The 22,862-nt window shown below is 47.9% G+C and overlaps 2 protein-coding genes across 2 annotated transcripts; one reads left to right on the top strand and one right to left on the bottom strand.

The window, feature by feature from the left end:
* Window positions 1–9,920: 9,920 nt before the first annotated feature.
* Window positions 9,921–17,350, bottom strand: Fam217b (family with sequence similarity 217 member B; the record flags this gene model as incomplete). The annotated part of the gene is made up of 4 exons (XM_078049088.1): window positions 9,921–14,122; window positions 15,506–15,591; window positions 15,718–15,829; window positions 17,277–17,350. Coding segments are annotated over 4 exons (1,392 nt in total), but the record flags the coding sequence as incomplete, so codon positions are not given.
* Ppp1r3d (protein phosphatase 1 regulatory subunit 3D) lies at window positions 17,091–20,948 on the top strand. The gene has a single exon (XM_005325297.5). The coding sequence runs from the start codon at window positions 17,724–17,726 to the stop codon at window positions 18,828–18,830; it is 1,107 nt and encodes a 368-aa protein (XP_005325354.1). The 5' UTR covers window positions 17,091–17,723; the 3' UTR covers window positions 18,831–20,948.
* The last annotated feature ends 1,914 nt before the right edge of the window (window positions 20,949–22,862 follow it).

Here is a 22,862-nt window from a genome sequence, read left to right as displayed (position 1 = left end):
CCGAGGCAGCCCCGCTTCCCTTCTCCTCTTTTTATGCATGTCTTGGAAATTAACTTGGGATATCCAGTCTGAACGATGCGGGAAGACTAGAAATCGTTACATTTGCTGAAATGGTTTTGTAAGTGCTCTTGTGATATTTCCCATCTCTGCCAATTTAGGCAGTTTGTCCAAAGAGGATGTCACTCAAAAGGATTTGCATAATGCTTTCTCCCCATTGAGATGGGGAAGTGGGTTCCTCCAGCCACAGCGTCCACTGTGTTTTATCAGAGAGGGGCGGCCAGGTGGCTAATGCCCGGGCTGCCCTCACATCCTTTCTCAGGTGGGCCTGGGCTTAGGGTGTCACCAGGGTTGTTCAGCTGGCTGCCTAGGTAGCAGTGGCTCCGTGGGGGAGGAAATTACTTGACTAAATGGAACCTTTGTGTCTCCATAGAACCAGAAAGCTCATATAGAAATCGTTCTCCCTGGAAATGTCTAAAAATATTTAATTTTGAATGTAAACTTTCATTCAAGGAGAAATTTGGCTTTCTAGAAATTGGTTATTTGAATTTCCTGCAAGAGATTCCAATAGAGGTTCTTTGGCTCTCTACCCTGTCTCTAGCTGGGGGAGCATAGACGGGGTGGTTCAGGGGAACCCTTGAAGACTGGAGTAGCCACACCTGTGCTGTCGACGTGGCAGCCACCAGCCACATGGGGCTTGTGCTAGTATGGAACTGAAATTTGAATTTTATTTACTTCTAGTTAATTTAAAGTTAAACTGCCATGGGATTAGAGGCCACCCCCTCGTCTATCACAATGAGGACTGTGGTAAGCGTGGGGTAACGTGTGCATTTATGGACTCAGATGACCTGGGTTCAAGTGGCTCTTGTGATTATTCCACAATGTGCACATGAACTCAAACACCACAAGGCTCCCCACAAATACAGATACTTTTGTTACTTTTCTGGTACAGGTCTCTCTGCAATATTAATTTTATGAATTTCATTAATGCTAATTTCCATTCTCATCTCTCAAAGGCAACTCAAATTTAACCTGTCCAAAATGATCCTGTGGCTCATCTTCTCACACACCTGCACCTTCCTCGGGGCCCCTAATTCTATGAAAGTCTGTCTGCTCATCCCAGAGGTCAACCCCACTGTTCCTGGCTCTCCCCGCATCCATGCCCTATCCCCTTCCCTTCCTGACTTTCTGGTCTGCCAGATCTTCTCTGCGGCTACCTCCACTGTGGGAGTTACCATCATTCTTTCCTGAGAGATGCTGCAAGTGTCCTCGTGACTGCCTGCTCTTGTCCCTCCTTGTCCTGCTAGGGGTTGAACTGTGTTCCTAAAAACATAGGTTGAGGCCCTGATCCCCAGCACCTGGGAATGCGACCTTACCCAGAATAGGATATTTGCAGATGTAATGAAGTTCAGATAAGGTCGCTCTGGATTTGGGTGTCCCTAAACCAGGGACCAGTGCCTCTGTGAGGAGAGAAAACAGAGGTGGATAGAAATGGGGGAGGCCATGCAATGACAGGCTGGAGTCGAGGAGCGTTGGGCAGAGCGGGCGACCTCAGGAACCCAAGAGGCAAGGGAGACTGCCACCCAGTCTCAGAGGGAGCTGGCCCTGCTGGCACCATGATTTCAGACTTCTGGCATCTAAGAACTGAGAATCGGTCCCTCCTATTTCAAGACCTCTGGTTGTGGGTACTTTTTTTCGGCAGCCCTGGGACACTGACATACTTTCCTAATCCATCCTCTACAAGGACACCTGGGTGATCTTTAGAAAGCACAAATGCCATCACATCACAGCAAGAAGCCGCACAAGCCCCCATGCTCTTAGGAAAGAGTCCAGCCTGCTCTGTCTCTGCTGACCTCCACCAGATTCACCTCTGACCACCCCTCTGTCCACCTTCTACAACCCTCCAATTCAGCTGTCCCTGAATGAATTAATGGGTCAGAGAATAAACACTAGCAATTTTCTAAAAGATCACACAATTCAGAATGTCCCAGATTAAAACCACCATCATAGCAACAAAAATAACAGGATTTCTTCATTGTCCAGTTTCATTCTTTTCAAGTCTCTCTCATCTCTGGCCTTTCAACCCTGTCCAGCCCAAGCTGAGGATTCATGGGCTCTGGGGACTGATCTCCCATGGCTTGTCACTGCATGTCACTCAACATGGAACAAAGACAAGCCTGCAGAACAGTCTCCTGTCATTTGGGTCCAGGCCAGAATGACAAGGCCAGGGAGTTGGTTCAGGAGAAAGCTATTGTAGATTTACCGCTGTCCTGCAGGATGGGTACCAGGTCAGAGGAGGGAGAAAGAGATATCTGTGATGGATGTCAAACATGATTATAAACCAATTTGGAGGGAAAGTAACAAGCAGGTCACCTATGGCCAATATGGCAAATAATTAAGCACCTACTTGCTGCATAGCTCTTTGCATAGGTAAAAGTCCAGCGTTCTGATTGCTAAAAACTTTCGACACTTATTAAAACACGTCCCCTCCATCTGTTGTGATTCCCTGGGGTCTGTAGAAGCTGCTTCCACCACACACTGAAGTATAATCACAGCACAATCCCTGTTGGCCACCACCCAGCCAACACTTGCAGAGGTGAATCACCTTGCTGAGGCAATGTGCCAACTCGGCAGGAGAGGAATACGCAGCTCTGCTTCCCAGGGAGACCAGCGGAGGGCAGAGCAGGAGGGAGAGCAGGGGGAGAGAACTGGAGCTCAGGATTCTCAAACCCATGCTGACGGGGGATAATAAGACAACGTTCCGTGAAGCATTAGAGATAAACTTAATGCACCGTCTGATTTAAAACACTCCCAACTCCTGACATGGCAAAATGTGGCCAAGAAAATTTGCCTACCTCCAAGCCACTGGCCTGGAGAAATGGAGTTCCATTAGAGGGTGTGCGGCCGAGATGGGCTTCCCTACATTTTGGGCACTGCTGTATCCAGGGCCTCTCTGAGCATCTGACTTGGGCAGGTGTCCAAAGCCTAGCTGTATTCTGAGCACAGAATGAAGGCAACCAGCACTGCCACTGTGATTAGAAAGTCAGAAAGACCCAGGCACACGCTGGTGAGCCATGTCCCCGGGGCACACCCAGCAAGTCAGCTGAGTACAGTGATTAGCTCCATTTTCAGGCGAAGAAACTGAGGCTTAACGAGGGTAAGTTAAAAACCCCCGACAGGTGATTCAGTTGAGGAAGCCCCAGGCATTGAGATGTGTCAGAGCTCCCCAGGGAGTCAGGCGTGAAGCCAGGTGAGGGCCAGAGTCCCCAACCGTAAGTGGACGTGCCTGGGTTTGTTTGCTAAGCACCTCAATCCGGAGTCCACAATCTTCACCCCTGATCGCAGCGCTGCCTCCTCACTTGGCCAACTTTAACAGGAAGGAGTGATTTTCTCAAATTAACCCTGTCCACTGCTGGGGCCAACAGAGTAAGCACATTTTTCTCCTCCTCATTCTGCTGTTTTGATTCCTGATCAAGCAGCGGCCACTGGTGGTGGTAAAGGGTAGATTTAGCCTCCCATCCCCTTTGGTTTGTTCACACTGTCTTTTGTAGAAATACTGAGATTTTCTCAATCTTACGAGAAGTGCGAACACAAGTGTTGTTAAGAAACTTGTGCAGATTGACGTCATCTCAATTAAATGCCAGTTTTAAGACAAGTCCCTCAGTGGCCCTCGCTCCTCCTGCAGACAGGCTGTGACCTGCCCTACCTCCTCATCAGCTCTGGAACACACCTTCCCTCGGTCCACCGCACACACTCCTCACTCCAACGCTGTCCAGCCCTTAGCTCCAGGTGCACGTCTGCCCTTCACTCCAGGCTCAGCCACACCACACTCAGCCACACTGCCCTCTTCCTGTAGCCAGATAGGAGCAAGCCAGCTTGTGTTGGGTTTTCAGTTTCTTGTACCTGAGTTCTGGGACCCGTCCCAGCTCACTTGCAGCAGCAGCAGTGAGACCACTGTGGCTCATGCCTGTGTGGGGATGCCCAAGATGTGCCCGGAGCCCACAGGCAATGCTCAGTCCTCCAAGGTGTGGCTTGGCTCAGAAGCTGGCACCTCCTTCCCAGCCAGGGCCATCTCCTCCAGTGGCTCTCTGGACACTTGGGCCCAGGCACTGTCACTGCAGCCCCTCCCTTCCTCTCAGCCCTTCTTCCTTTGCCAGTGTGAGCAGCTGGTGAGTGAGCTTTAACCTCCTCTGCGGCCAGGAGCGGCCCTGGGAAGGGAGTGGTGGGAAACCCCCAGAAGGCCAGGGGAAGTGGCCAGAGCACTGGGGAGGTCTGGCTTTGTTCATTCCTTCCTTCGTTTCTTGGTTGGTTTTGAGTCCCCAGATGGAATGCTCACTGCTCTTTCTCTAGCAGGCTATCTACTATAATAATCAAACACTGCAAAAGAACTCCAGGAAATTAGCTAAAGAGGTGGCAGGGGATTGGAGGGTAGGTGGGGAAGAAAGAAATGAAAGGAAAAGCCTTTTACTTTCCAAAGGACTTTTAAACTAAAAGTCTTCATCCCAAACATGTCTGGGCTCTGGGGTTTAGATTATTTTTACCAAAATCTCTCTTGAGAGAAGATTAATCTGCCTTTTTGAGCTTGGAATTAACTGACCTTGGAATTAAAGTAGGAGGAGATATGGGAAAGAGCCTCCTCTCAATAGAAAATCTGTGGCAACCAGGAGGGTTTGTTTTGTTTCTAGTTTTGTACCAAGGATTGAACTCAGGGGCTCTTAACCACTAGCCACATCCCCAGCCCTCGTTCAGCTTTGAGACAGTGCTTCACTGAGTTTCTGAGGCTGGCTGTGATCTCTTGACCCTCCTTCCTGCACCTCCTGTGCCACTGGGGTTATAGGTGTGTGCCTCCGCCCTCAGCAATCTGGAGGTCTCTCTGTTAAGATTCTGGGAAAAGGGCGAAGTTGAGGTTCTACTCTACCAACACTCAAGGTTGCAACGGGCACTTTGTGAACCAAATCTGAGATATGAACAATGGTCACCTTAACTCCTCAGCTTGTCATCACATCTTGTTTTTAGCAGATGGAATCGAGGCGGATCCTTGACCGTGCATTGAGCTCCATGATCTGCGGCCCAGGGCTGTAATTGAATAGGTTATCACGTTGCTGGCCCAGATGGATGGCTTATTAGTGAAAAGTCATAACTGTGATGTGACAGCCTCTAGACGTTTCTTGTGCATAAAGAGAAGCAGAATAATGATGGAATGGACCACCTTGCACTTGTGCATGGTTCTGTGATGGCAGCCAGGTGCACACTTAAGTTAGTCCCTAATTAGAATTCATGGGTCAGGTGAGCTAAGTCTCTGAAGGTTCGTTGGGAGAAGTGCAGGTGGGGCCCTCCTGTGGCAGAATAATGCTGGGTTGAGATGTAGAGCACCAGAGGTAACCCATTAGGCTACACAGGGCTGTCTGAGGAGCTAGGGAAGGGTTCTGCTTTTACATGTGCTCCAATTTGAAAGAAAGTGGCATTTTAACATTTTAGTAGTAACTAAATTTTCAACCTCAAATAATAATAAGGCAGGATGCCGATTGCCCTTCAGGCATGTCTTCCCTCTTAGGCTGGGGGTCCTCGAACTCAGCTGGCAACCTCAGGCTGCACCTGCCGCAAGTCTGAACTAGGAGGTTTCTGTCCTAAGCCTCTGGGACTTTAGGGACAACAGCCAGTGCTCCTGTGTCCTCAGAAGTACAGTAATACCTCACAGCCACATGGTGGCAGCTCCCTGCAAGCTGACGAATGAGTGTGTGTTGAAGCCCACAAGGCCAGAGCCACAGTAAGTCGCCTAGCCTGGGTGCCACAGTGTGCTCCCCGTCCCGTTCTCTGAATTCTCTATGGTGAATGCCTCAGGACGCTTCCAAGACGTGGTGAACCTGCCTGGAGGTGTCCGCGTCGGAAACAGCTCTGCGATTGTCAGGCTCACTGAGGTTTCTTTTCAGGGTTGTTGATCAAGAGGACTTGAACTCGGGCATTCACGGTGTTTTCAGGAAAAATCATGTCACAGGAAAGTTCCTACCGTGACCAGGACCTTAGCTGAGAATAAAGGAGCATTAAATTTACTTCATGCTAAGAAAGCCACGGATAACTGGGGCCAGACCACTCCGGAAGCCCAAATGCATGCAGTGGTAATTCTGCCACCTCCGCCTGCACCTCAGCCCAGCCTCCCCTCTCCCCACGTCCTCCTGCTGATGTCAGGCATGGAGGAGGGGTGGCGCTGTCCTCTGCAGCCCCTTTCACAGAAACAGCTCACTGCCTGGCCCCCGGAGTTGGGTGGGCTTCTTTCCTCAGGAAGCCAGATGGGAGCATCAGGAAAATCACTGGTAAAGAATAAAGATGACGGACTGGGCATAGAGCTCAGTTGGTAGAGAGCTTGCCTCGCATGCACAGGCCTCTGGGTTCAATCCCCAGCAGCCCCCAAAAGAAAAGAATAAGTGTGATGTCTAGAGCTCAGCCCAACATGAACTTCTGCTGAGACGCTGTTCTGACCGGTCAGGCCCCAGGGCCAGCTGGGAGGAAAGGAACTCAAGTGGACTGCAGGATGGAGAGGACAGGGATGTGCCACACATCATGGCCATTCAGTGTGTCTTGAATGGACCGAGTAAACACTTAAGAGCTGGTCATGCACCCCCTTCCTGACTCCCCTGTGTTCCTGCTGGCTGGGATGGTGAAGGACAGGGCCCCACACAGAGCAGCTGGCATTTGGCACTTGGGTACCTCTGCATGTGGGCAAGCAGCACCAACAGCTGGGGAGGACAGAGGAGCACAGCCTCAGGCCTGGTCGCTCCTTTCTGTCCCAGCCTTGGAGGCCCCCAGTGCAGCGGAGATAGGGAGCAGAGGACCCCAGGGGAACCCTGGCCCTGCCCTGCTCCCTCAGCTCTGTGGGAGGGGGAGCAGATGGCAAGCTAGCCACCACCTGCCCCAGACAGAGTGTGTAGGTTGGTTTCCATCAAGGTTGACCTTGGAATTTTAAACTGAAGAGGCTGGAAGGAAAGGTCCCGAGAGGGAATCCAGGGAGGACAGACAGCAAGGCAGATCCTGAGTGGAATGGTTTCTGCTCAAACCTCCTGAGTTAAGACTTCCCTGATGTCCACCCAGTACATCTGAAGATGAACTCCTCAGAACAGTCTGGAGAAGGGTCTCTTCTTTTCATAAGAAGTGGCCAAGTAGCCCTGCAAGTCCCAGCTATCATACATGCACATGACAGCTATCAGCTACCTGGTGGAGGTGCTGCAGGGTGACGGAGAGCAGCAGACTCACCTGAGGGAGGCAGGCGCCTGGAAGAGGCTGCAGAGGGATGGACTGGTGCAAAGAGGGACGGGTGAGGCAGGTGGACACTGACGGGAGCTGTCGGAGATCCACAGGGCCTGTGGGTGTTCACTGGGCCCCTTCAACTCTTCTTTCTGTACGTTTGAACATTTTGCATTGCAGTCACGCCTGCCAGAGACAGCAGGCCCAGGTCTTTCTCGCACACATCTTTCCAAAGGGATGACACTGGTAACGAGCTACCAGGCTCTCCTCAGTCATTGACCTACAAACATTTTTATGCCTCTTTAGGGAAGAAGGCCGCACACAGGGAGAGGGCGGTGGGGAGAGGTCCAAAAGGGAGTGTAGCTGAACTCATAGCAGCTCTCGGACGACCCAAAGATGCATTTCCTTTAAAGATCAGAACATCTTCCATGAAACTTGGCATGCTATACATAAAAAGCATTTCTTTCCAGTATTTAGAAAATTGAAAACGCCCCCAAAACTGAGCCTTATCTTCTTTCGTTTGCTGGGTCAAGGCAGGCCTCTCTGGAGGAGAGCCGAGAACAGCCCTGGGACAGGCAGGGAGGCCTTCTACACCTGCCAAATGGTGAAGCCCTGAAAGGGACAGAGGCAGAGTGACACTCCTCCAGGCAGGACTTTAAGAGAGTGGGACAGTGAGTGCAGGCACCAGGTGGTGTCCCAAGAAAGCTCAACTCCGAGCTACCACCTGCAGGGTTTCTCACACTGGGGATCTGTGGTACAGCCAACAGCCAGCCAGCACCTGAGGCCCTGGAGGAAATCACCCAGGTCAGCTGACGATTTCCTTAGCAGCCCCAGTGTGCCAGGCCGTGGGTGGGTGCCACTTTAAAGCAATGGACAGCAAGCAGTCAGTTCAGCCTGGCAGAGGTCTGTGACCCTCTTTTCAGCATGCCCAGGGGCTCCTTAGAATGCAGAGGGACTTGGAGGTTGGGGACATATCTCCGTGGCAGAGCACTTGCCTGGCATGCAGGGCCCTGGGTTCAATCTCAACCCTGGAGTGGGGGGACACTGAAAATCCAGATGGACTGGGTTTGGGGGAGGGGCTCACGGGCTCGAAACTGTGCTCTAGATCAGTGCAAGTTAATGAGCATCATGAGCTGTCTCCCACCGGACGGAGAGGTGGCGACTCTCCCTACTCATCCCAAGGGCAAAGCCGACATTCCTGGAAAAAGACAGGTTAAAAAGAGAAAAGCATAAAAAGTTCACTTGATGGATGTTCTGGAGGCTTCAGCATTGAAGATCGGATGGTCCAGGAAAGTGTGTTTGTTTGAGCTGAGGCGTGATGCAGCACGGACAGAGTGTGGACCGTGATGGGACCACATGGGTACCTGGGGAGACTGCGGGCACCCAGCAGGCTCTGTTACCGACCAGTCTTTCCCCTCCCAGGTGTGGGACAAGGACACACACTGAATGAGGACACATTCTAATGCCAGCTCTCGCACAGAAAGGTAGGGGAATATTCCCAGGTTTATGGCTGGGTTGGGGGCGAGGGGTTCTAGTTGTTTCTTAGAGGAGAAGGGAGAGCAGGGAAAGGCAGCAGGAGAGGGTCGGAGAGGGTCTGTGAGCCCCTCCCCAAAACCCAGTCCATCTGGATTTCAGTGTCCCCTGGCCCCAGGGTTGAGGATTGAACCCAGGGCCTTGCACACTAGGCAAGTGCTCTGCCACTGAGATATGTCCCCAGTCCCCAGCCCCTCTGCATTCTAAGAGCCCCTGGGCATGTTGAGAGGGAGTCGCAGATTCTGCAAGGCTGAACTGACTGCTTGCTGTCCAGTGCTTCTGAGCCCCTCCCCTCGAGTTTGAGGTGTTCACCCTTCCTGAGCTCCACTGCTCTAAAAAACCACTCAATCTAGAACAATTGTAATCATATTCATAAGAATCCCATTTTTAAATTCCTTATGTATTTTACAGTGTTATGACAATTAATTCCTTAAATATTATATTGCGGAGTATAGGAATATTTAAATTAGGTTTTATGAAACAGGGGTCTCTATGAATATTTTTATGAATTAGTGATTTTTGTGACTTTGCTGAGCATGATTTTACCCTAGATATGGTGTTTTTTAGGATCTGGGACTGTTCAGGGAATGAAAGAGAACCCTCCACAGCACTTAACTACACAGAATAAACCAGTTTCTCTTCTGAAGGCAGAGCAGAGCTAAGTAAAGCACCTGGTCTGTGACTGCAGTCACTCCTTCTCTCTCTGATTCCCGGACAAACCTCCTTACTTGACCAGCAGGCACAGACAGGACAAATCCATGATCATCCAAAAAGCTTTAGTCTCCCCCTCGTGGACGATGGTAAAACAGCAACAGCCCCAAACCATCTGCTGTTGTCTGTGCCAAGGAGGGTTATGGTGGGATTCATCCCACCACAGGCCACTTTGATTTCACACTCACTAAATCTGCACCCTTCTCCCATACTCCTCGACATCTTTGGGTGATAAGGATACCCAGGTCTCGCCACTTGAGAGGTGCTCCTCCCACGGACCTAGCAGCGGGAAGCTAGTCAGGTCACCGCTCGGTATGGGGATAGGATCGAATGGAAGTCCAGCTAAGCACTTCTTGGAAATCACCAAGGAGAAAATAAAGACAAACTTAGAAACCAAACAGGATATAGAGCTAGACAAAACCACACCCCAAAAGCCCAGATAATATTTTTCTGCTGTTTAATTGATCTCAAGGAAGGAAAAAAATATGAGTTCACAAAAACTTACATGAATTTGGTTCTGTACAAAACCAAACATACAATCATTATGATACCAATGAAACATGCTGAATATTTCCAGGCCATTTAAAATAGTGTCCTGAACATGTACATAAATAAGTAATAAATACTGCCTCTGTTACCTTCAAATGCTGGACCACCAAGAGCTTCATACTTTTATGTAACTACTTGAGTAAATGAGCAAAGAAGGAGAGTGGAAACAGACAGCATTTCTACACGTAACGCAGCGATTCTGGTCTCTCTGGGATGTGGCCTAGATGGCTGAAGAATTGCCATGTACCTCCTCCTTGTAGCTAGCAGCTATCTTCAGACCAATGACAGCATCTCCCCGACATTTGTCAGGCCACCAATTCTACTCGCTTCAAGTTGCTGACAAACCTTCAGCCCCTTTAGGCATTCAAAGATTTGGAAAATAGTCCAACTCTAAACAATCTGATGGGGTTTTGTGGCCCATTTTTGTACTTTTCTACAATTTTTTCCACTGAGTGGAAGCTGGAAATATTTTTTCACACACTCTTTTGGATTGTTTTGACCTCAGATCATTTTAGTTGGTCTAAATGCAAGGTGTATGTAAACAACTCCTCGGAAATGAGAGGCACTTCTTGAAAACGCAAGGACTTCTGTCACCAGATTCAGGATTCGATGAACCGAGTGAGTTCACAGTTGAGCTTTCCAACACCATCGGCATGGAAGTGCCAAGATTCTCTTCTGCAGCAGTCAGTGCATTGAGATGGGTTGGATATGTGTATCAGAGTTCATCAAACTAAAATTGTGCTTATGTGAGTACTGTAATAGACCTGACTTTAAGAAAAAATCTTAATACTCTTCATTAGGAGCTCTGATCTGATCCAATAATACTGGTTAAAATAACCAACTTGAGGCAAAAAAAAAAAAAAAAAGTAAACAAGGAAAGACAGTTTTTTGGCTTTCAAAACTGTCTGAATATATGACTATTCTCCAGAGGAAGCAACTAACTATCTCCCAGTTAAAAGAGCTGGGAAAGAATGCAGGAGGCATTGCTTTATCCTCAATCAACACGATCCTCAGCTCAGACACAGGGGAGGCAGGAAAGGAAACAGCTTCACCTCACCCACTCTAGGTCTCTGAGAATACCCAGGAGAGCACACCTCAGGAAAGGCAGGGGCTTAGCACGAACGCTCAGTGCGTATAAGAAATACACATGTGTGTGATATTATATTACATATATTAATTGGTCCTGAAACTTTATATAAAGAGCTGAATAAAAATCTTGCAGAGAAAGAATGACAAGGGGTGCCAACCACACGCAGTGGACTGATCAGGGCTCACGGGGAGCAGGGCAGGCCAGGGCATAAGGGACACCACTCAGGAACCACAGAAAGGAGAATAAGGGCTGCTTTTCCAATGCAATGCATCTACTGAGGACAAAGGTTAAGCGCATATTTGAGGACTACGGGAGCAATGCCTACTACGTGTACATCTTTTGGTTGCATAAACAGGCAGAAGACCGTAGCATACAGCATGCTTTTTCCAGTGGGGTGGTGCACGAGGTGAAGAATCTGCAAAAACTTGCACGTAAAGTCAGGAAAAAAAGGCTATTATAAAATTCTCCTCTGTTGTTTCGTATGATTAAAGTCACGTTTTTAAAAGATATCTTATTATTTAACCTCTGCACATTGTGTCTTGTCTCTGTGCTATTTGCAATAAGAGTTCATAAACCACTATATGTTCAAATATGACATGCCAAGTTTTTCATTTGCCCCAAAGGTGAAAAGACAGAAACACAGATGTAAAAACAAAACAACAACAAAAAACCAAACACAGTTATTGTCTGAACGGATAAAATCAACCACTGTCCAGTCATTAAAACACACTATCAAGAATCTGTCAACCAAAGGTCTTGAAGATACAAACATCAACGGAAAGTTCCCAGCACAACCATAGGAACAAGATGTCACTTAACTCCAGAGAAGGAAGATACTTGTAGAAGAGCCAGGAAACCAAGTCTAGATCTGGATGGTGAGAACACATCCAGCGACTTGTCTACACTCCTCCCTCCAGCACTTCCTGGGGCCTCCCCGCCCCCACGCCCAGGCTAGATGGTAGAACCTTGCTCTTACAAACTGAAACAGATCATTATTTTTGACTAAGGACAACAGAATCTAGGTCCCAAGTCAGTAATTTAGTAACTGCTACGCAGCACGTCCCATGAATTTTCAGCTATTGCAGGCCCTTCGTTCCCAACTTCTAAGAGGGGCTGTTCCTGGGGACCCCCTTCAGGGAAGCCTCCCACAGCAGAGACCCTTGGACGCCACACCAAACAATAAAATCAAGCTTCAACCCCCAGGCTTTCCAACTGGAAAAGCTGCAAATTATTTTTAATCTGTTTAGAAAACTCAGAAATGGGACTTCACCACGGCCTCTAAATTCAATGATTCCTTTAAAAAAAAAAAAAAATCCCATGTCAGAGAGAAGTACTGAAGTTCCAGATGCCTTTGTCTCTAGTGAGCGAGCAATTCAGTGACAAATGACTGCTCAAAATAGAAACCTGTGTACTCCCTGACCCAGAAGGAATGAGGCTTCTCTGGGAATAAAATGAATACAAATTCTGCTTGAAGAGCTTCCGCAAAAGCAGGAGAGTGTCTTGTTCCAAATGCTAGGACTTCACATCATTTCAAACAGTCTGCCCTGTTTTACACGCTTACATGCAAGAGGAAATGGGGCACCAACCTATCAGTCCCACCCAGAAGTTTCCTTGATTCTTCCCAAGTACTGCCATGTGATCCCTTTATACGGCACATACTTTGGTTAATTTTTACCTAAAGGGTTCTCAATGCCTAAGACTGTCAATGCAAAGAAAGTCTCACTGTAAGACACAGACTACCGAAAATAACACTACTGGGGGTGGGGTGGACTAAAGAGCCAATCAACCACTCAGCTGTCAGTCATAAAATGCTGTCCGTCAGTCATAAAGTGTAATTTTGGAAGAGCTCCAGTATTGAGGTCGATAGTCTTTGCAGATCATCATTATTTTAATTTGCACGTCTTTTGTTTTACTCCATTTGCTTTGAGTTTCTTCTCACTGGGCACAGTGGCATGGCCACAGTTATTTGTATTTCCCTTTTTCTTCAGGTATGCATGTGCTGGTGTTCTGGAGCTCTTGCAGGGGTCTGCAGAGTCCAGAATCATGGCTGTCTGTCTGGGAATCCGGATGTTACCACTGGTTTCCATCTTGGGGCTGCTGTCACTGTAAGGCAAATCCCAGCCCTGCAGCTTGCTACTCTTATTTGCTCTCTTTTTCTTTTCCTCCGTCCTTGTCTCAGGGGTTTGCTTCTGGGAACACCACCTAGTGCTACTCGGCACATCCGGGGACCTGGGGGAAGTCTCAAAGGTGTAACAGGAAGGGTGAACTTCTCCATGGTGCCAACCTTTCTTTTGTGAAGGGCCTGACTTTGAAGCCCCTTCCAGGTACGGTAGTGGCCTGGACAGGGCAGTAGCAATTAGCTTACTTCTCCCGGGGCTCTTCAGTGCCCCCAAGGTCCTAGGGGCAGCAGGAGGCCTTGCCTTGGCCGCCTTGGCCTTTTCACACTGCACAGTCTGGTCCTGCAGCCACTCGAGCTGGACGAGTCTGTCGATGTACTTCCCGAGGAGTCCCCCAGCCCGGGGCACCTCCGTGGTTCTGCACTCTGCATTCAGAAGCAGGGCCATATCCCGCAGGTCCCAGGAGTTGAAAGGGGACGGAAGGAAATCAGGATAGTGGTACTCCGGCTTGGTGTGGCCCTGACCTGGGGGAAGGTCAAAGTCAATGGGATCGATTTCTTCAGCTCGAAGCTTGAGATCTGGAGGGGAGAGCGGAGAAGGAGGAATGGGAATTCTTTCTGAATCTGACAGGTCACTTGCACTGTCCTCCTCCACGTCTTCCTTCATAATTTTCATGGACTGGAAGTGAAGAAACAGCGTACTCTCCGAGGCCTCTCTGTACCTAGAGCCCAGGGTGCTGGCCTGGGGCTCACCTCCAGCGGAGGCCCCCAGGAGGCTGCTTCTCAGCTGGGAGGAAACATGGGGTCCTTGGGATTTACTCTGCCGTTTTCCTGAAGACTTCCTTGATTGCTGGGCTTTGCTCCAAGATGGGCCAGCATTTGCACTGCTGTGAAAAACAATACTGCAATTCTTACCACGTAGAGCCAAAAAAGTCTAATTGAGCTATGATTAGAGAAACCAAAAGAATCCTCTGGCTATACTTTTCAGCTATTACTAGGCCTCAGAAAACCTAGAGCCTCCAGATCCTTGCAGAAACAGTAGCTTTACAGAAAATTCTCTGCACAGTGATCTGCTCAGGAAACATTAGGGACTGCCTGTGCCCAAGTACCGTGTGGATTCTGCTCGACACCAAATGCTAGCATTTAAGAAAAACAGTCACAATTCTCAAAGTGCTTGTTTCATAATTTTAGATCAACTGTGTATGCTTTAAACAACATTGGTCTGGAGAATACCTGCTATAGGACTCTCCAACTAGTCTGTTAATAGTCAATAGAGTTTAAAAATGTTCAGAAATAAAACCCACAGCTTTCTTTTGTAGACATATTTTGGGTTAAAGGTAAATATAATGTAAAATGCACATTTTACACTGTTTAATCACTGGTAGTGATTCTGAGCCAATTCAACTCCGAATATGTTAAAGTACAGCATATAAAAACTATACTTTAAACTAAAAGCTTATTTGTTTCTTTCCACAAAAGAAACATACTCGGGAAAGATGCATTTAAAATAATAGAAATAAAATTATATGGTGCCATTATAATTCAATATAAATGAAAAATAGAGTTAGTGCTGTCTTGTGAATGGCAAGCAGAGACAAACAAAGAATACTGTGTGTGTTACTAGTGTAGCACTGGATTCTTCCTGGGGTAATATGGTCCAAGGCAGAATCTCACATCATAGTTGAAAATACCTGTACTTCAATTTATTCATCAAGAATAGAGCATTTAACCAAAGTAAGTACTTTTCTGTAACAGAAGATAGAAAGCAGAAATGGGAGATAATTATACTTCCTGGAAAACTCAAGAGGTTCATTTGCCAGGGATTTCAACCACACCAAGAATGTGTTACCCTTCATTAATAAATATGGAGTATGTTACATCATGGCCATCAGCTCAACATGCTCAACAAATATGAGTGATGGAGAAAGTAATGAAAGATTGCCACCATTCAGAATCCACAACCAGTACAGTGAAAACCTTGGTTTACAACCAGCTGTCACCTGCACCCCTAGAAGACAGCTATTGATAGTGCCCTTTAATATAGAGGAAACCAATGGAGCAAAGTGACGGAGGGACTTGCTGACACTGCCAGAACCTCCCCTGTGCAAGCTAACAAGTAACGCCATTTTGTCCACTAGTTTGTGCTAGGTGAAAAATATGAATGTGTATTTCTTATTCAGACCTATTTTTTCCAATGACACATATTCAATCTGGAGAACTGAGGCAACATGCCTTTTGCAAGATAAAGCAATTATATGAAAACTATTTACCTGCTTTTCTGATCACATTCATTCACCCTATTCCTTTTCTTGAGAAATTCACATGGCCGACCATCATCTAGGGTTTGATGGACTGTCTAAAAAGGAGATATTCAGTAATGAATACTGTGAACACAGATATGTGCACACATACATGAAAACACACAAAAAGGGAAAAAAAAAAAAAAAACAACAACAGGACTGTCCCTTAAAGTTTACATCACCTTTTCTGCACTGCTCAAACTATTCTTGCTCAATCTGTTGGAGGATGATGACAGCTGGGGAGGTGACTTCTTTATTCCTCTTATGTTTGGAAAGAATTCACCACCACCGGAACTAGAAGCAACAGCAAACTGACAGTAAGTATTGATTGCAAATGGTCCTATCGCCAGTATTCAGTCATTTTTTCTCGTTCATTCTTTAGTTTTGCAAAGCACTGAAACATGGAGGCTGTAACATATATTCTGAATTGTGACAGATTAGAGGGGTACACAGTCATATGTTTCCAGTTTAGTCTTTTCAGTCCCCCCACAGAGTGGACAGTAGATACAAGACCACACTAGTATCAACCCATGACTGGATTCTTTCTCTACTTCTGTGTATGCACATGCATGAACACGTGCGAGCGAGCTCGCGTGCGCGCGCGCACGCGCACACACACACACACACACACACACACACACAACCTCCTTGAAAATAATGCACATTGTTGAGGAAATCTGTGATGCTAACTAAAGTCAAGTCTACTCCAAAGCTCCCACGTATACTCATTCGCTCATTCAACAAAAAATTTCAGGGGTGCCTAGAAATGGCCCACAACTCCTCTTCCCATGGAGCCTAAATTCTAGTGAGGCAACTCCCTTTGAATTCTTCTGCCTTCCCTACGATGTCTTCCCTTCTGAAACTTCAGTCACTCAAACCAGGCCGTGGTTATTCCTCTTCTTTTGAGAGGCCAATGAGGTGCGCTCATTAGAAACTGAATACTTCTCTCCCATAACACCCCTGTCTCTGTGAAATGGAAAAGAGGGGAACGACAGATGTTAAGAACATTTCATAAAGAAATGTTCCTGTCCTTTTTAAAGTACTTCTTTATCATGACCATGTGGGCCTTTTTAGTTGGTTCATATATGATGGTAACAGGAATCACAGGTGGGCTCTGGCAGTTAACTGACCACACCACACTCAGCTGGCTTGAACTCTGAGGTGTAGACAATGTTCTCTGCTTGACCCAAACTGCTCTCCACAAAGTGCTCTTGCACCCTCTCCCTTTCACTCCACAGGACAAGCTTCACACCAAGAGCTGCCTATTTCCTGCCAGAAGTGCCTGGGAGAAAGGAACGCCTGCAGGGTCCTAAGCGAGCAAAAACAAACTCCCATCTTCCCGTGGTTCCGGCTTGCATAGAAAGGAAGCCAAAAGTCAGAGATTCAGGCTACAAAAATGCTCCCCAGGCATGGGACAGCTGCACAATTCATCACAGGGCATTAACCCCCATCCCGGGTCTTCCTCTGGCGGTGATCCCAGGCAGGAGCGGTCCCCACCCCCACCCCAGGGAACCCGCTGGCCATTGGGCGGCAAAGGATTGTGGGGACGTGTGAGCATGACGCTTCTCTACGCAGCGAGGCTCCCTCGGTCTGGCCGCGGGTACAGGCAGCAGGCACAAGTCCAACGAGCTGGCTGGTTGGACACTAAATCAGCCCCGGACCGGCTCCTGGCCAGGCTGGGTTCTGCCCTCCCTCGCCCCACCCCCACGAACCCCGAAATCCGAGGACCTGCAGCGTGCACCTTCCTCCTCCTGGGTTTGTGCAGACACCAATATGATCGATAGGCGCACAGCCTAGGCAGACGCAGACAGAAATTGATCAGACCTATTCCTCGGCCGTGGGGGCACGTGACGCGGCCGCAGCCCACTGGCTCCGGCGCCGCGCAGGGGACGGACTGCGGCGCGCTGCGGCAAGCGCGGGCGGCGTGGCGGGCGCGGGGCTCGGAGGCGCTGGGCTGGCGGGGCCCGCCCGCGGCGGCGTCACTAGGGGCGGGGCGGAGGCGCGCCGGGAAGTGGCACCCGCTGGAGTTGCAGCCCTGTGAGAAACCCACGGACCGGGAGGTGGGAGGCGCCCTCGGCCGCGCGCCCTTCCCGTAAGCCCAGCTGAGCGAGAGGAGGTGCGCCCTGCCCTCTCGGGGTGGCCCGAGCAGCTCCACCAGAGAAGCACTCGGCGCCCTGGAAAATACTTGATGCTTTTTTCCCCCTCCTTGGGAGAAGCGGAGGACCTAAGGAGAGGACTTGAGGGGAGGGCGTGGCGGACTCAGGGTCCCCTGCAAGGTTGCAGATCCGGCGGACACCCAGTGGCTTTGGAACAGGACTGGGGACACGGAGGAAGCCGGCTAGGAGTGGTAAGATTGCCCCGCGGTTCTGACTCCCACCGCCGGACCGACGGCTGCGCCATGTCCAGAGGCCCAGGCTCTACCATCCTACCGCCAGCCTTGGGGTTCCGGAAGCCTGCTCCCCGGAGCCTCAGCTGCCTATCGGACCTGGACAGGAGCGCAGCCCCGGAGCCAAGGCCCTGTAGACCCCCGGAGAGCCCGGGCCGCGCGCCGCTGGCCCCCGCCCCCACGGGCTGCGACCCCCAGCTGCGGCCCATCATCCTGAGGCGAGCGCGCTCACTGCCCAGCTCCCCAGAGCGCCGCCCGAAGGCCTCGGGTGCGCCAGGCGCTGCGTGTCGTCCAGGCTGCAGCCGGCAGCTCCGCGTGCGCTTCGCAGATGCTCTGGGCCTGGAGTTGGCCCAGGTCAAGGTGTTTAATGCGGGAGATGACCCGTCAGTGCCGCTGCACGTGCTGTCACGGCTAGCCATCAACTCGGACCTGTGCTGCAGCAGCCAGGACCTGGAGTTCACTCTGCGGTGCTTGGTGCCAGATTTCCCACCGCCTGTCGAGGCCGCTGACTTCGGCGAGCGTCTGCAGCGTCAGCTTGTGTGCCTGGAGCGGGTCACCTGCTCGGATCTGGGCATCAGTGGTACGGTGCGCGTGCGCAACGTGGCCTTCGAGAAGCAAGTGGCTGTGCGCTACACCTTCTCCAGCTGGCGCAATGCACACGAAGCGGTGGCGCGGTGGCGCGGGCCGGCGGGCTCCGAAGGCACGGAGGACGTCTTTGCCTTCGGTTTCCCGGTGCCACCCTTCCTGCTAGAGCTTGGATCGCGTGTGCACTTCGCCCTTCGCTACCGAGTGGCCGGTGCTGAGTACTGGGACAACAACGACAGCCGTGACTACAGCCTCACATGTCGCAACCACGCTCTGCACATGCCACGTGGGGAGTGTGAAGAGAGCTGGATCCACTTCATCTGAGCAGCGGTCAGGGTACCTGGAACGCTGAGGTGCTGGTCTGCAGGTCTTTCCTGACTGGGTGGCCACTTCTTGTTTTTAGGTTCACCTACCCTTCCGCACCCCCAAGTTCTGAACTCGTTTCCTTTGCAAGGTCTCTTGACAGTGGCCCTTCCTGCCTTCTACATGAAATTTCCGTGTCACCTTGTCTAATGAGTAGCCTCACGTAGCCAGCAGGCCAACTCGGTTGTGGAGTGTGTTGGGGGAGGGTCCTGGGAGGGTAAGTGCATGGGAGTGTGTGCCTCTCTGGAGAGGACCCAGGCCTGGTTTTGGGGAAAGACCCACCTACTGCTAGGAAGGCCTTTTGCATGTGTCTGGAATGTGTCCCTGAACTAGCTGATATTTGTTATTGTGATGTTGGGACCTTAGGCCCATAGCTGATACCTTCTCAGGAATATTCTGAATTTAATAAGCTTAAAGTCCTGTTGTGTGTTTGTGCCCATTGTAAACAAAATGTGCAGTGTGACCTGCATTATGGTCCCTGGAGGCATTCCTGCCCTGGGACAAGGAAAATCTGAGACCTCATTTGCTTGCCAATGCCTGTAGCCTTCTAGCAGTGGCAACTATTAATAGGCAGAGACCTCTGCCTCACTAGCCATCACACAGCCTTTCTGGGCTTTGCTGCAGTGTCTCTTCCATACCAATAGCTGAGGAGAAAGTCCAGGCTGCCTTTCCTCTGCCTGCCCTCCTCTCCCATCCTGCTCTGCTCTTCTCTTGTTCTTGTTTGGTAATTGTGTGTCTGCACATTATCTCTTGGGCCATCCTCTTTGGGTTTGAAACTACCTAAACATTTTAAGAAATCTTGCCTTAAGTTATTTCAATTTTCAGGTGACTATAAAATTTCAAGCAACATGCCCTTTGTAATTACTTTTTTGACAATGAAGGTGACTTTAATTTCCTTTTAAGCATCAGAAAATTCCAGGATTTGTCTTTTCCAAGTCCAGTTACCAAGTGGAACTAGAAGGTGTTTTCAGCATTAGCTAGAGCCCTTGAGGAAAAATAATTCACAAATTTTATACTTCTGAGTTATTTTAAATTATACTTATATGTCAGGTTTTTATCAGCTACCTGCAACTTTATTCTTTGTGCCTTCAGATAGGAGAAATTTTTAACATTTTCTGGACTTGTTTCCCAGTTTTTAAATGTTAAATGCTTTAAAAAAAAAAAAAAAAACCACCTCCAACCAAGTAGCCAAGCCCACTGCTCCAGTGTTATCTGCTACTCCCATGGAGAGGCTGAGGAGTTCTTTTGGTGCTGAGTGGTGGTCTTTCAGACAGCAGGTGCTAGAATTGATGCATGAAAACCCAGCTGAGATGGACAGAACCTCCAATAGGGGACCCATATGATACAGCTGAAGCCAGTGTGGTTGATTTTGTGATGGCTGTCACCAGGAGTAATGCTTAAATTTTTGAATACCTGTTGACACTTGTCTAATCAGTATTGAAAAGATGCATTTTGCCTTTTAACTAGTTTGTTTTTGATAATTGCAACTTTGTGTTTTTAAAGTTCCAAGAACAATGACTTTCTTTGGTAACTTTTGATCTAAGAACACCAAATCTTGATTTAAAATCTTGTGATTAAATTGCACACTCTTTGCCTGTGAACTACATTGGCATGCAAGACAGGGAAGCCCTGGTGCATCTCCTGCTGCTTAATAAACCATCCAATTAGGTCAGCAAGTGTGGGAGGGCCTTGGCTGCTCTGCCTATGGCCCCAGCCCAGAGTGCAAGACAATTGTCCCTACTATTCAGGTACAAGTGAGAGCTGCCAAATGGGTTGTCTAAAGGCATGTAAAGTATCTTTCATCTATGTGAAAGTCACTTGCCAGAAGGATTCTGGTCATAAAATAGTTATATCATCAAAATTAAGAGAACCTCAAGGTGCCTTTTAAAATAACATTTTGAAACTTTAAAGCTTCAATAGACAGCTCAAGAGTTTTCAGACCTTAGTCAAAGCTATATTGCTTAGATGTTAAAAGCTTTGTAGTGGATCGTGCAATTGCTGGGTTGTCTCCCCAAATGTATTATAATATAATGCAATGAAAATGATTTTACTGAAGTATTAAAGTATTATGTGCAAAAATGTCTGTGTGCTCTATTTAAGTGGAATTTTTGTGGTCTAATCACAGAAAACAAAGGTTTAGAAACTTAATTGTTTAAATCATTTCATGCGTAAGTTTTATCCTTTTCCCAGCACTGATAAATGTAGGCTCTTGGTTTAAAAAAAATATGTTGAAAAAAAAAATATGTTGAACTTCACCTTCAGCAGCAGAGTTGTATATGATTTTGAAAAACAAAGTTTATGCCAGGTTAACATTACATATGAAGAAAGCTCTAAGGAACCTGGGGAGTGCTAATTATTCTACTTACAGCACTTACCCCTGTGCGTGGAATTGTACGAGTCTGCCCTTCCACCAGTGTGTGATCCTGTTAAATACAAAGCCTTGCCCTTGTTGGAAATGAAACATTTATTTTGTCCTTTTTTAACTGTTTAGGCAAAGTGATAGGTGCTTTATTTCAGTTAATTCTGCAAAATATGTTACCTGGTTGATAATATATATGCCCATTGTGTTAGCTGAGGTGACCAATTTCAAAGAGGTTTAAGTAATTCACCTAACATCCCACAGCTGGTAAGTAGTCAATTCAGCCTTCAAACTTACAACAAGCTCCTTGTTCTTTTGGCCATTGTGATATGGCATCCAGGAAACGTGAGATGTTTCCAATAAGTGCTTGTTAAATTTAATTAAAAGGGGCTGTGGAGGTAGCTCAGCAGTTGGTTATTTACCTAGCATACACAGGCCCTGGGTTCCACCTTCTGCAGTGTAGGGAAAAAATGCTGTTATAATTTGGATATGAGGTGCCACCTGAAAGCTCCTGTGTTAATGCAGGAAGTGGAACAACTAGATTATGAGAAATGTAATCTCATCAGTTGATTGATCTATTTGCTGGATTAATAACTCAAATGAACTGGTAACTAGGCAGGTGGGGCATCCCTGGAAGAGGTGGGTCACTGGAGAGGGCCTTGGGATTATGTCTCCTCCCCCTGGTTCCTCCCACTCTGCTCCTGGCCACCACAGGTGAGCAGCTTTCCTTTGTCTTGCCTTTCTGCCCTGGTGTTCTGCCTCCACTCAGGCCCAAAGTGATGGAGTCTGTCCACCATGAAGTGAACCTTGGAAAAGGTGAGTAAAGATAAAGTTTTCTAAATTGAACTTAGGTATTTTGATCACAGCAAGGAAAAGCTAACACGGAAGCCAAATTTTGATAAGGTTTTCCTTCAAACACCATAATCTAAAACATTTTAAAAAAATACAAATAAGATTTTTCTTCCACATTGTACTTTATTGATATTTACTAAAAAGGGAAGATGAAAATCACTACTCTTCATTTTTACAGTGTATTAGTAAAATTCCTGTGCATTCACTACTCCATCATGAAGGATGTTAAATCTATTAGGGGAAAATTAGATGTGAAGATTATTATGAAATTCTGTCAGGTCTGGAGGTTGAGGCACTCCGAGTTCACATTATGCATAATATGTATATGTTATTAACACTAAATTGTGTAAAGAATTCAAAAACATCGAGAACTTTGATTTTATAAAACATCTCCAAATCCCTCTAGATTACCTATGTATTTTGTACACTGAATTTACAGGTTAAGATCTCAAAATTAGTTCAACAGTAGCATTTACAAAATTGTCAGGCAGTTTGTAATTCTACCTAAACAAAATATTTAAAATGCTTGGTGGGCATGGTGGTTCATTCCTGTAATCCCAGCCACTTGGGAGACTGAGGCAGGAGGATCACAACCTCGAGGCCCTAAGCAGTTTGCACCCTTCCTCAAAATTCAAGAACAAAAACTAAAAGGGCCTGTGGATGTAGCTTAGTGCTAAAGCATGCCCCTGGGTTTAACCCCCAGTATCAAATAAAAAAGGCTACAAAATATTTAAAATGCTTTATAATTTATATTATCCTATGTGATTTGATCTGCTTTGGTC

Source organism: Ictidomys tridecemlineatus, chromosome 5 (genome assembly GCF_052094955.1).
Source record: "Ictidomys tridecemlineatus isolate mIctTri1 chromosome 5, mIctTri1.hap1, whole genome shotgun sequence".
Lineage (NCBI taxonomy): Eukaryota > Metazoa > Chordata > Mammalia > Rodentia > Sciuridae > Ictidomys > Ictidomys tridecemlineatus.
Note: the sequence above shows the minus strand (reverse complement) of the source record. Positions and strands in the feature narration are given on the sequence as shown.

What these genes read in the sequence shown, in the direction of transcription:
- Ppp1r3d (XM_005325297.5), top strand. Translation starts at nt 17,724, where the DNA reads ATGCTTTTTTCCCCCTCCTTGGGAGAAGCGGAGGACCTAAGGAGAGGA.